The sequence below is a fragment of the Brachionichthys hirsutus genome, chromosome 20, assembly GCF_040956055.1.
Source record: "Brachionichthys hirsutus isolate HB-005 chromosome 20, CSIRO-AGI_Bhir_v1, whole genome shotgun sequence".
NCBI classification, from domain to species: Eukaryota; Metazoa; Chordata; class Actinopteri; order Lophiiformes; family Brachionichthyidae; genus Brachionichthys; species Brachionichthys hirsutus.
This window is the reverse complement of record NC_090916.1, coordinates 1,844,464-1,858,136: the sequence shown is the minus strand read 5'-3', so window position 1 is coordinate 1,858,136 and position 13,673 is coordinate 1,844,464. Positions and strand designations below refer to the sequence as shown.

Here is a 13,673-nt window from a genome sequence, read left to right as displayed (position 1 = left end):
TCTCGGTAACTGAACGTGCCTTGTTTTCCTGTAACATCCTCATCGTTGATGGTAAAAGATGATTTCATTAAGAGCTGAACATGAAGTCCAACAAGAAGCAGAAGCTCAGAGTCAGACGCACTCGTTTATTAAACCCTCCCCTCTCCTCTCCTCTCCTCTCCTCTCCTCTCCTCTCCTCTCCCAACCCTTTTTATTCAGGCACCCTGAGACCTCGCATGAACAAAACAGCTTTTAACGCTGTACTATCTCTCTCTCTCTCTCTCTCCCTCTCTCTCACACACACACACACACACACACATACATGTATTTAAAAACGGCATGATAAGAAATGGAACTTCCGTATAAGCTTATCAAGCCATTATCTGATTATAACTTTTTTTTATAACCGCTGCAGTTCGAGAAATTAACTTCTGACGAAAAGCAATAATAATTCATATCCTTAAATTCTTACAAATTCTGACTTTGGTCACGCCTGATTTTATGCAGTGAAATATGTTTTAAATTCATATAACAATAATAATAAAAAACTGTTGTTATTATTATTATTATTATAACGATAACATAAGACAGTTAACCTGCATCACTAATCCATGCAGCTAATACTGATGGAACATGCGTGCTTCTTCTGGCTCCTTTCCTCTCCGTCATCGCCTGCGCGCACTTTTTATTCTTTAATTGTGGTCAGAATGTGATTTTAAAAGTATAGGCTATAACGCCTCTGGGAAAAATATTGTTTTCACCGCCTCCCTCTTTGTAATTCTCAAATACGCTAATAAATATGTCAACAAATTCAGCCATCAGTGCGCAATGCCAGAGCGCGTTATCAGTCTTGGGCATCGAGGTGTGTCGCGCTAGAACCATGCGGGGGGGGGGGAGATAAATACACGGGTTGATCCACCTGGAACGGGATAACCAACATGTTTCCTCTACACCTCATTTGAGTCTTCCTTTTCCAAACACGCGTTTCTTTAAAGTCCCGGCCTGTTTTTCCAGCCTGAGTGCGCATCGACGGTACCCAGGGGAGCCGAGGCCAAATCAGCCATAGGCCACTGCAGGGGACCGGGGGGGGGGGGGCAGGACACCTGCTTTGGAAAAGACATTCCAGACACTAAACTTTGCTGACTTCGTTGCATTTCGTTCGTCCCAAAAACACTTGCTTGCGACATGGAAAAAGGACTCGCCTTTTCCTTTTTGGCAGCTGACAGAGGAGCATATGGAAAATAAGATTTAACTTTAAGTACTTTGGGATCCTGTTTATGTAGAGAATAAAAAAAGAAGATTCTGCGAACCACAAATTAATCCCAAGTGATAAACTAGAGGGGGGGCAAAAGGACGCTGATCTGATGAGAAATCAAATTTTAAAAAAAATGTATTTATCTACTGACATCAGCAAAAACATGGATTTAAAAAACTTGGTTCAGCAATGATAATCTTTAAATAAAAATTACGTTCATGTAGTTACAAATGATATTCGTTATAAAATGAATTAAACTCAATTTAATTTCTGAAACATTTATGCGCCTTCTCTAATTGTTGAAATGCAACCGGAGCCAGGTGGATCTGGATCAAGAAATATCGTTAGACTCGATGAAAAAAAAAAACATTATCTAGTGATGAAGATTAGAAAATACATTTCAGTTGCACTGAACAATAATACTTCCTAATTATTCTTAATATTTGTATGCACGTGTTCGAAATATTTACAGAGTGCAAAGACTGCGTTGAAATAAGAAGCATCCAAATGTTGCAGTAATGCAGGAGGACCAGCGCGCACGGCCGTCATCGTTTCATAAATCAGACCCGTCCAACGGGTTCTCCGTGCAGGATCAGATGTTCGTCCCGCAGCGTTAAGCCTCAGGTGGGGAAGTTTCAAAAGCAAGAATGAATCCTATATGTCACTGAAAATCTTTGGATTTACAGACATAACGTTTAAATTGTGTTTTCAGATGTCATTAGCTTTACTTAATGATCAAATGTGATGATAATTCAGTCTTTATGCACTGAGATAATTTTTGTAAAGGCAAGCGATGCCCGTTTCATGGTGAAGAGACGTTTAACTCTTCCCTGGATAATCCGAAGACAAAAGCAAAGCTCGGAGTCTCTGTGATATATATATATATATATATTAATGTGTTGCAACAGATGAGCAAACTATCGCGTAAAACCACCTGGATCCTCCAAATACCCAAATGAGCCACTGACTGTCACAAGTTAAATATGCGCCATGTCTTTGCAGGAAACAAATAATGTATGATGTGTAAAATATAAACGTGACCCCGACATATTAAACGATCAAATTACACCGTTGTTAATAATTAAAAATGATTGCCTTGACGGAATGTTGCTGCATTTAATTGAGTCTCAAACATGATCGAAACACGCATCAACGCCTGCATGTATAAAAAGTCGTTTGAATTGTAAAACAGACCGTTAATCTTTAATTTTACTGCCGCGGCGACGACTGGAAGGCGCTGAAAACATTTGCATTGAAGGGGGGGGGGGGGGCAAAACGGTCCACCTCAACAACAAAATTAAAACGTGCTTTTAAATAAAAATAATAATAATAAGTGGATTGGATGAATCTAAATCAGGAATAAATGCATGTTTTATTATTTAATCCACTTTCTTGCTGTCTTATTCTGAGTTTAATGACAAGCAGCACTAACACTTTGCCAGTTGTCAAATAATGTTCCGTATTCCAAACAGTGATAACGAGAATATAGACTATAAGGTGTGTCATTGCGGCGTAAAGTCAGCGCGTAACTGTTCTTACTCTCGCAGCCGATGCTTTGGGAAGAAGCATTAGTCAAACTGATATTCCCTTTTTTTTTCTGCCTCTCTCTCTGTCCCATTCTCTGGTCAAGTTCAGCGCGTCGTTCTCCGGGACCGGACAGACGCTTCTTATTGGTAGGGGGCGGCAGTTACATCACGCCGCGCGTGACGCGCACGTCTTCCTGTTTCCTTCAGCCGCGTCTTAAAGTGAATCTTTAGTGGCGGAGGAGCGCGCCAGCAGCCAGTCCTCTGTATCCAGTGCGCCTCGGAGACTCACGCGTATTGTCTCTCTCTCTCTCACTCTCGCTCTCTTTCTCTCCGTCTCTCGCGCCATCTCTATGTCTCTCGCTCTTTTGGTCACGACAGAACGTAGAGGGAGAGACCGACGCGCAAGAGCTCTTTTCATCTTTTATATTTCCCCCTGTTTTTGTTCCTTTTGTCCACGCCGCTGACTGTATTCCAACTGTTTGTCCTCCGAGAAGCTGCTAGGCTGAATCCCGGCATCCAGAAATCCGCGTTGCGCTGCGAAAATTGTCTTTTTTTTTTTTGCCGAAGCACTTGAGGTTATCCCCCTCTTCATCGAAAGGGTAAGTAACCTTTTTTTCCTCGGATGCCCCCCTCTCTCTCTCTCTCTTGTTGTGCCTCGCCTGCTCACGGGGGGGGGGGGGGGCGGACAACAATAAACAAATCAAACATGATTTATGTGGGACTATATCACGTCGTTTGTTGCCCTCGTCTTGGTTAGAGTAAGAGTTGCGTGAGCAGTCTGTATTTCTTTTTAAGCGAGGATGATTTGCCTTCCTCATCAAAGCGGAGATCAAGTTGATTTGCAACTTTGCGGAGTAAGTTTTGGAACCCCCCCGTGCGTAATTTCAGAAATGGGGGGCGGTCATAGACAGATTCTGAGAATTCCGTGGATAATGGTGTTTGTAATCACGTTGTCTTTGTCCTGTGGGTGAAATGGAGTTTTTACTCCCCCTGCTTTGTTTGTTTGTGTCGTGAAATCCTCACCGGACAGCTGCGGAGCTGTTCCGTGAAGCTGACGTCTATCTATTCTGTGACAGCGCGCTTCGGGCACATTGTGAGGGTGTTGTTGGTGATCTGTATTGTTTGAACGCAACTGATTGATGCTTTAGTCTGTCTTTTGGCCGTTTAATATGCATAAAAAAAAAAAGAAAAAGAAACTGCCAGCTCCCACATTTACCATCTTAGCCTTAAATGTTGCTGAAGTTCAACTCCTAAAAGTTGCAGCAGCTGCATTTTACGCACTAATATCAAACCTGAAGGTTTTAGCTCAATCAAAAGGTCGATTTGGTCATTCGGATAAGATTGTACTGCTTTCAATTAACATGGAATTAAAACGATGTACATGAAGAAGTAGAACGATGAAGATGCAATAAAGTAGGCGTGAACATCTTCAGAGCGCTTCACGTTCGATTAATTAAAATGTTTTTTCTTTTTAATGAGCGAGAGACTGCGCATGGGCAATGGGAGACAGGTGCACTGTCGGGAAAGACAGGTGCTGGGGACTATTTCCAGCTCATTGTTAAGATCCTGTTGCGATCATGTCATTTTGTTTGGAGATGTAACCGCTGATCTGAACTCCTGCATGAGGGTCAAATCCGTGTCAAAGTTTTTTTTTTCTTAAATCAAATTTGTATCCGGTTGTATTGCAGAATATTTTGGGTTTAAACATTCAGTCTACTGTTTGTTTGCAGTTTTATCTTTTAAGTTTTAAGATTATTTTGGGGAGAAAAAAAGGCATGCATTTGTGTGTGTGTATGTGTGTGTCTGTGTGTGTGTGCATGTTCTTGAATGCATGGTTCGGTAACAAGAGATCATGCTTTCTTTATTAAAAAATATATTTCACGTGTTATGGTGTAAAAATTATTGTAAAAAATTATTCAAGTGAATCAAAGAAATGCATCAGGTGAAGAAAAGCTTTTTGAGTTTTAATAAGTGAAGCCCTTTCCTGCAGATCTCTCTCAAAGCAGATCGCATTCAGCCATTGGTCATTGTTAGATATAAAATTAGTTCATGTTATCAATCGTGCAGTTTCCTCCAAATCAGTGTAACATTTACGTGCAAATGCATCCTGTAATATTCAAGTGAATAACGCAACAGTTTAATTTTCTGATTTTTTTTTAATTTTATTTTTTTTGATGAGCCATATAGTCTTCATAAGAATTGCTGCTTTCTTGAAAAGTCTAAAAACAAAACATTTAAATTGCTGTGTGACTTTGACGTTATTAAGAGAGTAGTGCCAAATTAGTGTTTTACATTTTTCCGACAGACACACGGATTAAATTGTCTCTGCTATCTGGACATTCTCCTCTATGGCTCTGACTAAGACGCTGCCTCCGCTGCTTACACAGCATTAATGAAGCAGTCCTGTACTGACAAAACGTTTTGCTTTCAGGGGGGCATTAGGGGTCTTTGTAAGACCGCTTTAAGTTGCCCTTTGCCAGAGTTGACCTTTGTGACCTATTCATTTGAGCAGAATTAACCGCCCTTGCCAGATGAAAAGACCAACACAAAAAACACAGACGTGAGCTCACGCTGGCACCAAAATCAATAGGCCTATTTTGTGTTTCTTCTATATGCGTCAATCTCTCCATTGCTTGAAGACATGACCACCATATTGATGACTGTGGACACAAGAATCGCAAATCATGCAATGTGAAACCATGTTCAAAAGAATATGCTTTTGTAGAATTGACTGAGCAATATCTAAGTTAATAAATGGCATTTAATCAAGTGTTTGCGTGTGTCTGTGTGTGTGTGTCTTTGTGCTAGTGCATTCCCCCCCTTTGAAACTATTTTTACAGACTCAAATTTATTTCCTTTTATTTTATTTGGTGAATTAATCGCCCCTGCCTTGGCTCGCACCATAAAAAAAACAAAAAAACAACCCCATGGAAATGGGGACAGATACTTATAAGTAATTATCATAATTTTATGCAGCTTTGTCTTCCGTGGGAACTGGTTCAGTGTCGCGCAGTGTCTAACAGGGGGACAGGATAATATGTAGGACTTTGCCCTGGAATGTGGAGCCAAGGCCTAATTTTGACCCCGTCTTGCCTGTTGCCTTTACCTCTGTCACGGATCTCCTCCACATATAGATGCAACCAGAAACAGGAGGATCCGTCATTCTGACTTGTTGCATCATTTTCTAGAGGGTCACATACAATCAATCAAAATCAAAGATACCATGCAAGTTGTATGTTATAGGTTTAAGATATTTCACGGACAAGTGTCCTGCGCTGAGTGAGGGAGGGAATCTGTATTTTCTTTGCAGTAAGTCATGCATTTGTGATTTCTTTTGCCGGCAGGTATACTCAGAGGCTTTGATCCTAGAGGACTGGGTTTGTGGGATATGGCCCAATAGCAGCGGCCCGTGATGCCGGACCATGACAGCGACTCCTTCCTGAACAGACAGACCAAGCGAAGACGTGTGGACATTGGCGTTAAGAGGACAGTGGGCAGCACAGCTTCCTCCACAGTAGCAACCGCAACCACAACCACTGATAACATTGCCCGCGCCACAGCAGCCATTTTTAGTGCCATGAACTCTTTGAGCTCCCACTCTCACCACGGATCAGACGCCGATTCCATGGAGTGTTCTGTAGTGCAGCCACATGGTGGGCCTGGCGTCATATCAGCCAGCGACAGCGAGTCCAAGTCCAATGTACTCCGAAAGCTATTGAAGAGGGCCAACTCGTACGAGGACAGCCTGATGCCCTTTCCTGGCAACACCATTATCTCCCAGCTTCTCAAGAATAACATGGCTAAAAATGGAGGGGGACCCGAGAGGGGAGAAAGAGACCGGGGCGATAGAGGGGATGCCAGCTTCCCGGGATCAGGGCTCTCCAACGCGAGTTCAGATGCTGCCCAGGAGGATGCCTGCAGTAACTCCTCTCACGACAGCACACCTCAGGAGTGCGTGTCGCCATTCGGCCGACCTCCCGGTCTGGCCGTCTTTGACATTGAACGTCTCAACGATGAACACCTGCGTGCCAAGCGAGCACGTGTAGAGAACATTATACGCGGTATGAGCCACTCGCCCAGTGTGGTGGTACCTGCTGTTTCCCGTCACGAACGTGACCATGAGATGGATGTAGAAAGGAGGGAGATGGAGTTAGACTGCCCACCCCTTCAGTCGCAGCAGCAGCAGCATCAGCATCAGCATCAGCAGGCCCCCGGCAGCCCGCGGGGAGGCGAGGTGTTCGGCGGTAACAGCAGAGAAAACAAGCGTAAGCAGCGTTTGCCCCAGCAGCAACAGCAGAGCTTCACCCAGCTGGTGTGCCAGAGGAAGGAGCAGAAGCAGGAGGAGCGAAGACAACTCAAGCTGCAGCTGGAGGACATGCAGAAGCAGCTGCGCCAGTTGCAAGAGAAGTTCTTTCAGATTTACGACTCAACTGACGACTCGGAACACAACGAACTTCACAACGACCTCCAGAATGACATAGGGAACATGTCCGAGGACAGTCCGACCAGGTCTGACACAGGCGCGGACGACCGGGGTGGAGACGACTTACGTTCTGACAACGGGATATCCGAGCTGGACCCAGGCCATTTCCTGGACAGGGCACGCGCTTTGCTTCAGGAACAGGCCATGTTGGCGGACAGAGACAAGCCGCGGAGAGAGGGGCTCGGCCGGAGCAAAGCGCAAGGAGGTCCCGGCTCCTCCGTGCACGCCGAAGGCAAGCAGCTGGCAGAAACGCTGAAACAGGAACTCAACTCAGCCATGACCCAGGTGGTGGACACGGTTGTTAAGGTCTTCGCCAAGCCGCCTCGTCCTACGCCCCAGCAGGCCTTCCCCCCACTTCCCATACCTCCAGAACGATTTCCTAACGTTGTCAATGGAGACAACCCAAACTTTCACACCGCCAACCAGAGGCTGCAATGCTTCGGCGACGTCATCATTCCCAATCCGCTGGACTCCTTTGCCGGCATGCCTGGGATGCCAGGCTCCACCAATGACCAAACCGAGGCTCTGCCCTTAGTTGTGAGGAAGACACCCAGTGAGCACCACCACCACCACCACCACCACCAGTCCTCGGCTGTGGGTGCACATGGTGGGCACCACCACCCTGCCCTCCACCCCTCCTCACTCTCTGCCTCCATGGGCTTCAGCCCCCCTTCCTTCAGACACCCCTTTCCGCTGCCTCTCTTTCCACACCCCTTCCCACTACCCACAGGTGGCTACCCAGGCAAGGACCATTCCTCACCAGACTCCATGGACCTGTCGCGGGAAACCACCAGTCTGAGGACCAAGATGGCATCAGGTCACCACCTTGGGCTCCACCATCGCTCGTGTTCACCAGCGCACCCTGGAAGCACAGCCGAGGGGCTCTCCCTGTCCCTCATCAAGTCTGAGTGTGGTGACCTCCAGGACATGGCTGACATCTCGCCCTACTCAGGCAGCAACGTATCCTTTAACAAACTCTTAAGCGATGTGTACTCGAGGGCGTTGTTTTGAGGGGGTTGAAAAGCACCGATAAGTGAATCTCGATTAGTGACCCTAGCGTTTTAACTCTACGTGGCCCGGTTCAGACCAGCTCTTGCATGTGGAAGCCAGGAAGAAAAAAAAATCTGATTTCAGGCGGTAATTCCCTGCAGAGACAGGTGCGAAACGCTGCATCTTAAAAAACAAAGAGTTAAAAAATCAATTCTTCTTTAGACTGTTGATGAATCACTTTTCCTCCCACCGCTGTTCTCTCCTCCGTTGCGTTGCGCCGTTTCATTTATTTTTACACTCGTGCACCTTCCTTCTCACGGCGCCGCACAACCGTCTCTTCCATCTTCAATCCTAAAGTGCTTTGAAAGGCTTCTTGTCACATATCACTTACTCAGGAAGATTAGGTCCCGAGGACACTTGCTGCCCCAATTCCTTACACGAAAATAGCCCGAAAGGACCAGAAGGGAGCGAGCACACTGAAACTGGTGTTATAGAGCTTCCCCTGTAGTTTAACCCCTCGTGTCCCCCAATCATGCCCTACAGATATAAAAAAAAAAAAGAAAGGCTATCCCCTATGGGAGGCTCAAATTGAATACCCGGGGGGACGCCGGACTAATAGCGTAAACACATTCATTCTTCGGTGTTTTCCCTTCACCTACTTTGTACACAATGATTCCGTACTCCTTAGCCCTTATAAAAGTTTGACGCATGTCACACCAGTTGTCCTTATACGGCATTGTCTTCAGGTTATTAACATTTATCACATGCCTAAGAAATTAATCCAACAGATTATTTACCTGCTGTGACCTCATTAGTTAAGTGAATATATATATATGCAATATATTCAGCACTTTGGATGCCTTGTTTTTGTCCGTGTGTACCTGAGTACCTGAGAGTGTGTGCGTGTGTGTGTGTGTGTGTGAGAGTGTGGCTGTGTGTGTGTCACAAAAGGTCTGCCTGAGGACCTGGGTAAAGATGTATATTTATGATTGCTTGTGTTTTCTCTTGTGTTTCTCTTATCATCCATCGCTGTTGTAAAAAATCCCACAATCATTGTCATTTTTTTTCTCTCTCTTTTTTCCTTTTTTTTCATTTCATAAAGATCTGTCAACAGCCCGGGGGGCCTTTTGGCTGTTGCTTGGCAGCCAAATACTTCTTTTTTTTTGTTTGTTTTCGCTCCCCACAAAACCCCCTCCTGCCTGTCTTGTCTTTGAAGCGGACGTTAACAGGTGTTTGCAGCGAGCTGTTTATCTTTCATTACCTCGCCTTGTCTTGTCTTCTGACCCCAAGGGCGAACGCTTTCCAGAGATCCATAATCCTTTGCGTCTACGGGCTCCCGGTGGATGGATAAAAAGAAAAGATGGGGAGAGAGAGAGAGAGAGAGAGAGAGAGACAGAGACTTGGAGAAAGTAGAAAATCAAACAATAAGCACATATGCCAGAGTCTGTGGCTTTCATCCGTAGCATTTATAAATTCTGGCCGGTAGCAGATGTACGTCCCTAAACGGAGAGAATAAGGAGGACAACATCTCCTCGTGTGCTGTTTCATTTTTTTAAGTCATTGACTTTATTCCACAGACTTGAGAACAAAGTTTGACGTTTAAAACACATACTTTGGCTAATTTGTCTTCTTATTTTTATGAATCATTTTATTTGTAGTTGCACTTTTATAGCTGCTTTCACGGATGTAGATTTTTTTTTTAATAGTCCTGTCGCTTTCGTTTTCCGCCGCCTCAGATGCCAGAGACAGCTTGTCAGACATTTTTGCGAGGTGCGTTCAAGTTCACCAGCTCTCAGCAGCATTACGGAGCAGATGGCTGCTATCAATTTCCCCATTTGTTCTCAGTCCGACTCCAAATATTCTTGTCCTTACACCTGGAATTAGAAAGTGCAGCAGCTATTTTCCTCTCATGACTTTGGGCTTTGGGGAAGTGCTGTGGGAATGATGATATCTTGTCATATGTGGCAGGCAAACAGTGGGCCAGCTGGTATGAGTGCACCATCATGACAAAATAATAGCCTCGCACGCCACCCCTAAGTCCAATCACAATTACATTTGCAGGCTGTGCGTGAATTGGAGACGAAAATGCCTGATCAGGTGATACGAAGCTTCTTAATTGGCGTCTGAAGGGAGGTGATGTTGTGTTTATGGCTGTGGAGGTAAAACCTCGACGCCTCTGTTTCAAAATATTTTTTTTTACATTTCCGTGATAAGGGGAAAGCAATTCTAATCGTAATTGGGGGGGGAAAGCGACAGAAATTAATCTAAGTGGAAGTGTACGGCTTGCATCCCACCTTGCCTAGCAGGAAAAAGAGCTCCCTCTTTCTCCGTCTCTCCCTCCCTGTCTGAGGAGCCATTGTATCCCCTCTTCTTGGAGCAGATGGTGCGGTGTGGTGAGTGAAGTGCTGCTCTTTTGGCCAGGCCTGACGGAGTAACACCAGCCTGCCAGTTCCCCCCCCCCCCCCCCCCCCCCACACACACACACACACACAAGACCCTCGCTGCATAGACAACCGACTCTCGCTCTGTCCCTCTTTCTCACTGAATGAGACAAAGTAGACAGGGTCTTTAAGGAGCCAACCCGGTGTGGTTCAGGATTTGCTGGCGCCGCCGAGTGTCCCCGAGGCCAAGGGCAATCCAATCTCGCAGCTGATGCCTTCTTCCCGTTCTATAGTTTCAGACACATCTGGACACTTGACTGGCTTTAACGATCGCAGCCGCCGCCGTGGATCATAAATAATGTCAAGCAATGTATTTTGTTCACTCGAGTGTAAATAGTCTTCATGAAAACTTGGGCCTGTGTCTTCTGTGTAATTTAACGCCCTGCCGTCCCTCTGCTTAATGAAAAACCCTTGTTGAAATGGTCTGAGGTTTCAACATGCAGCCCCCCCCCCAGTCTCCTTTTCAATGTCTTATCCTCCAGATTGATATTATCGGATGCATTATACGGCCGTTAATTCACCATGGAAATGGCTTGGGCCGTTCGGTGGCGCAGATGTGTTTCAGTACCCCCCCCCCCCCAATCACTGGCTGTGTCCAAAGCCTCTGAGCCCCTCTTCTCCTCCTCCTCCTTCTTTTGCTCCTCCAAGGGTTTGGCAGCAGCGGCGAGGCTAGGGGGGCTAGGGGTGGAGCTGCGGGTAGAGGAGGGGGATGTAATTGAGGGTTGGAACTATGCGATCCTTCAAGGTGCCCCCCACCAGCCCATCTCCGTCCTGTCTTCCGTCCATTAGGAAGACAAGGCCTCTGACTCGTATCTTGGAGTCCTGCATGGCCAATGAGAGCGAGACATCGGGGGCTATCTTCTAGGCCTTGCTCTGCCACTGATATGATGCCAGCATCAAACAGTCATATTCAGGCTTGGCACGTGTCGTCGCCAAGCCATTAGGCCTTCTTGCCCATCGCCGGCGTTAACTGCTGTCTTTGTCTGTGATATGCAAATGTAGACGTATTTTTTCTCTTCCTCACATTTTGCACGGAGGTGAGCGCAGGGTGTAGGCAAAAGGCGTCTGCTTGCTTTGACTGTGAAATGAGCCTCCTTATGTAAAAGCGTCGGCTGTAGTTTTATTTACCGTGAAGCTCTCACACCTGATACGGACAATGCTAATTGCAAGCAAATGTTGTTGTTTTTTTTTGCTTTCGTGCTGCTGTCTTCAGACTACAATAGAGCTGGAATATTTGTTTACCCATCACACACATTTTTCTTTTTTGGGGGGATTAATATTGATGTAATAGATCGTTGAATTTGTAACAATATCAGCAGCTAATATGAGTTGAGTCCTTTCCTGCAGCCGTTCATTTCCTTAACGGCGGCTATTTTCAGATCCAAGAGGGTCTCTCTCCAAACCACCTGAAGAAAGCCAAGCTCATGTTCTTCTACTCCCGCTACCCGAGCTCCAACATGCTTAAGATGTACTTCTCCGATGTCAAGGTAAGGCCATACACAGTCTTCATCGGAAACTCTTCATCGATAACTTTGGCGCACACTTCCTGTGTTCAGTCATTTCATTGTACCATAGCATAGCATAGCATAGCGGTGTTGAGATATATAGCACTAACTGTCCGGGCACTTGCTTCAAAAGGGGACGTTTGATTATTTGCGACGTGCGAGCTCCAGTCGCAGCGTGTGCTTCGTCTGTCTTGAAACGAGGCCTCTTCTGTTACTAACTTGTGGTTTTTATACAAGCGATGAAAGAAGAGGACGAGGGAGAACGGGTTTTCACGAGGAAGCCGGAGAACCGATGAGGGTTCTAAAGATAAAGAGTGGAATCAGCAATGGAGGGATTGAGAGGGCAGAGAGGAGGATGGAGCCAGGAGACGGAGGAGTGGTTGTCTGAGCAGGTGTAGGGAGGATGGTCGGACGGAGGGAGGGAGGGAGGGAGGGGAAAAGAGAAAGGATCCGTTTAGAGAACATGGCAAGGATGAGCGTTAACTCTAGTGGGACTATAATGATGGAAATTTGGAGAACAAAGCACAATATGCAAGCTGCCCAAAAAAAAAGCAAGAACAACAGCACAATGGCCGACCGAGTTTGTTAGTGTTGTTGTTGTTTCTCTCCGACCGTACGGAGGGGTAAACACTGTGACATATCCAGGCCACCTTATTCAAATCAGAAGATAAAGGTCCCATTTTTCCCAGCTGCTCTCGGTTGGACACCAAAACACGTCATCGGTCAGGCTGAAAGAGTTTGGTAAATACCAAAATGCAGTTTCATTACAAAACGTTGATTTTGACTTTGAGTTCACCGTCAAATTATTTTGAATTAAATGTAATTAAATTGAACAACTACAGCAATTAACATTTGAAATGTGAATTATTCATTATTTTGGCAGACTAATTCTTCCCTGATGAAGCGGCCTCCTTCAGATCTCGTCAGATACTTAAATAAGGTCCCATAGGTTTGTTTTTGTTTTCAAATGAGGACAATGGACTCAAGGAAGGAACTTTGTAGACATTTATGGGAATGAGACTGTCTAATAATTAGACCGGCCTCTTGGCGAGTGGACGTCCTCAGACGTGGAAGACTTGAAGGCTAATCAGGTCTTGGGTAATCAGGTCTTGACTTTCAAGAACCTAATGAATGTGGGAAGTGGGTTGTCCTAATAACTGGGGGGGGGGGGGGGGCACTGGAGCTGTTCTCCTTCGTTAAGCTCCTTTAAGACTATTGTGACTTATGGAGTTTCCGAATTGTTTAGACAAATTCGGAAACATAATTTCATTGCTGCTGCCGCTAATGACGAGGTTCAGGATGTCACATTAATAATGCACATATCACCTTAATGTATGGCGAGTAATTCTGAAAGATTAATGCAAAGGCTGAAGAAAATCAGTTACTAAAGTCAGCTAAAGGCCCAGTCTCTGTAAAGAGTGTTTAATTTGCTGCGTATGAATTACAGCCCGTTTGATTTATGCTGCATGCGGGTAATCCGCTCATATGAAACAA

The 13,673-nt window shown here is 45.5% G+C and overlaps 1 protein-coding gene across 1 annotated transcript in view; it reads left to right on the top strand.

Moving 5' to 3' along the window:
- Positions 1-6,172: 6,172 nt before the first annotated feature.
- The window catches only part of LOC137909278 (prospero homeobox protein 1-like), a 22,459-nt gene continuing 14,958 nt past the window's right edge, over positions 6,173-13,673 (top strand). Inside the window, exons 1-2 of the mRNA XM_068753721.1 lie at positions 6,173-8,203; positions 12,054-12,161. Coding sequence (XP_068609822.1) covers positions 6,173-8,203; positions 12,054-12,161 — 2,139 coding nt within the window. The remainder of the gene's footprint in view (positions 8,204-12,053; positions 12,162-13,673) is intronic.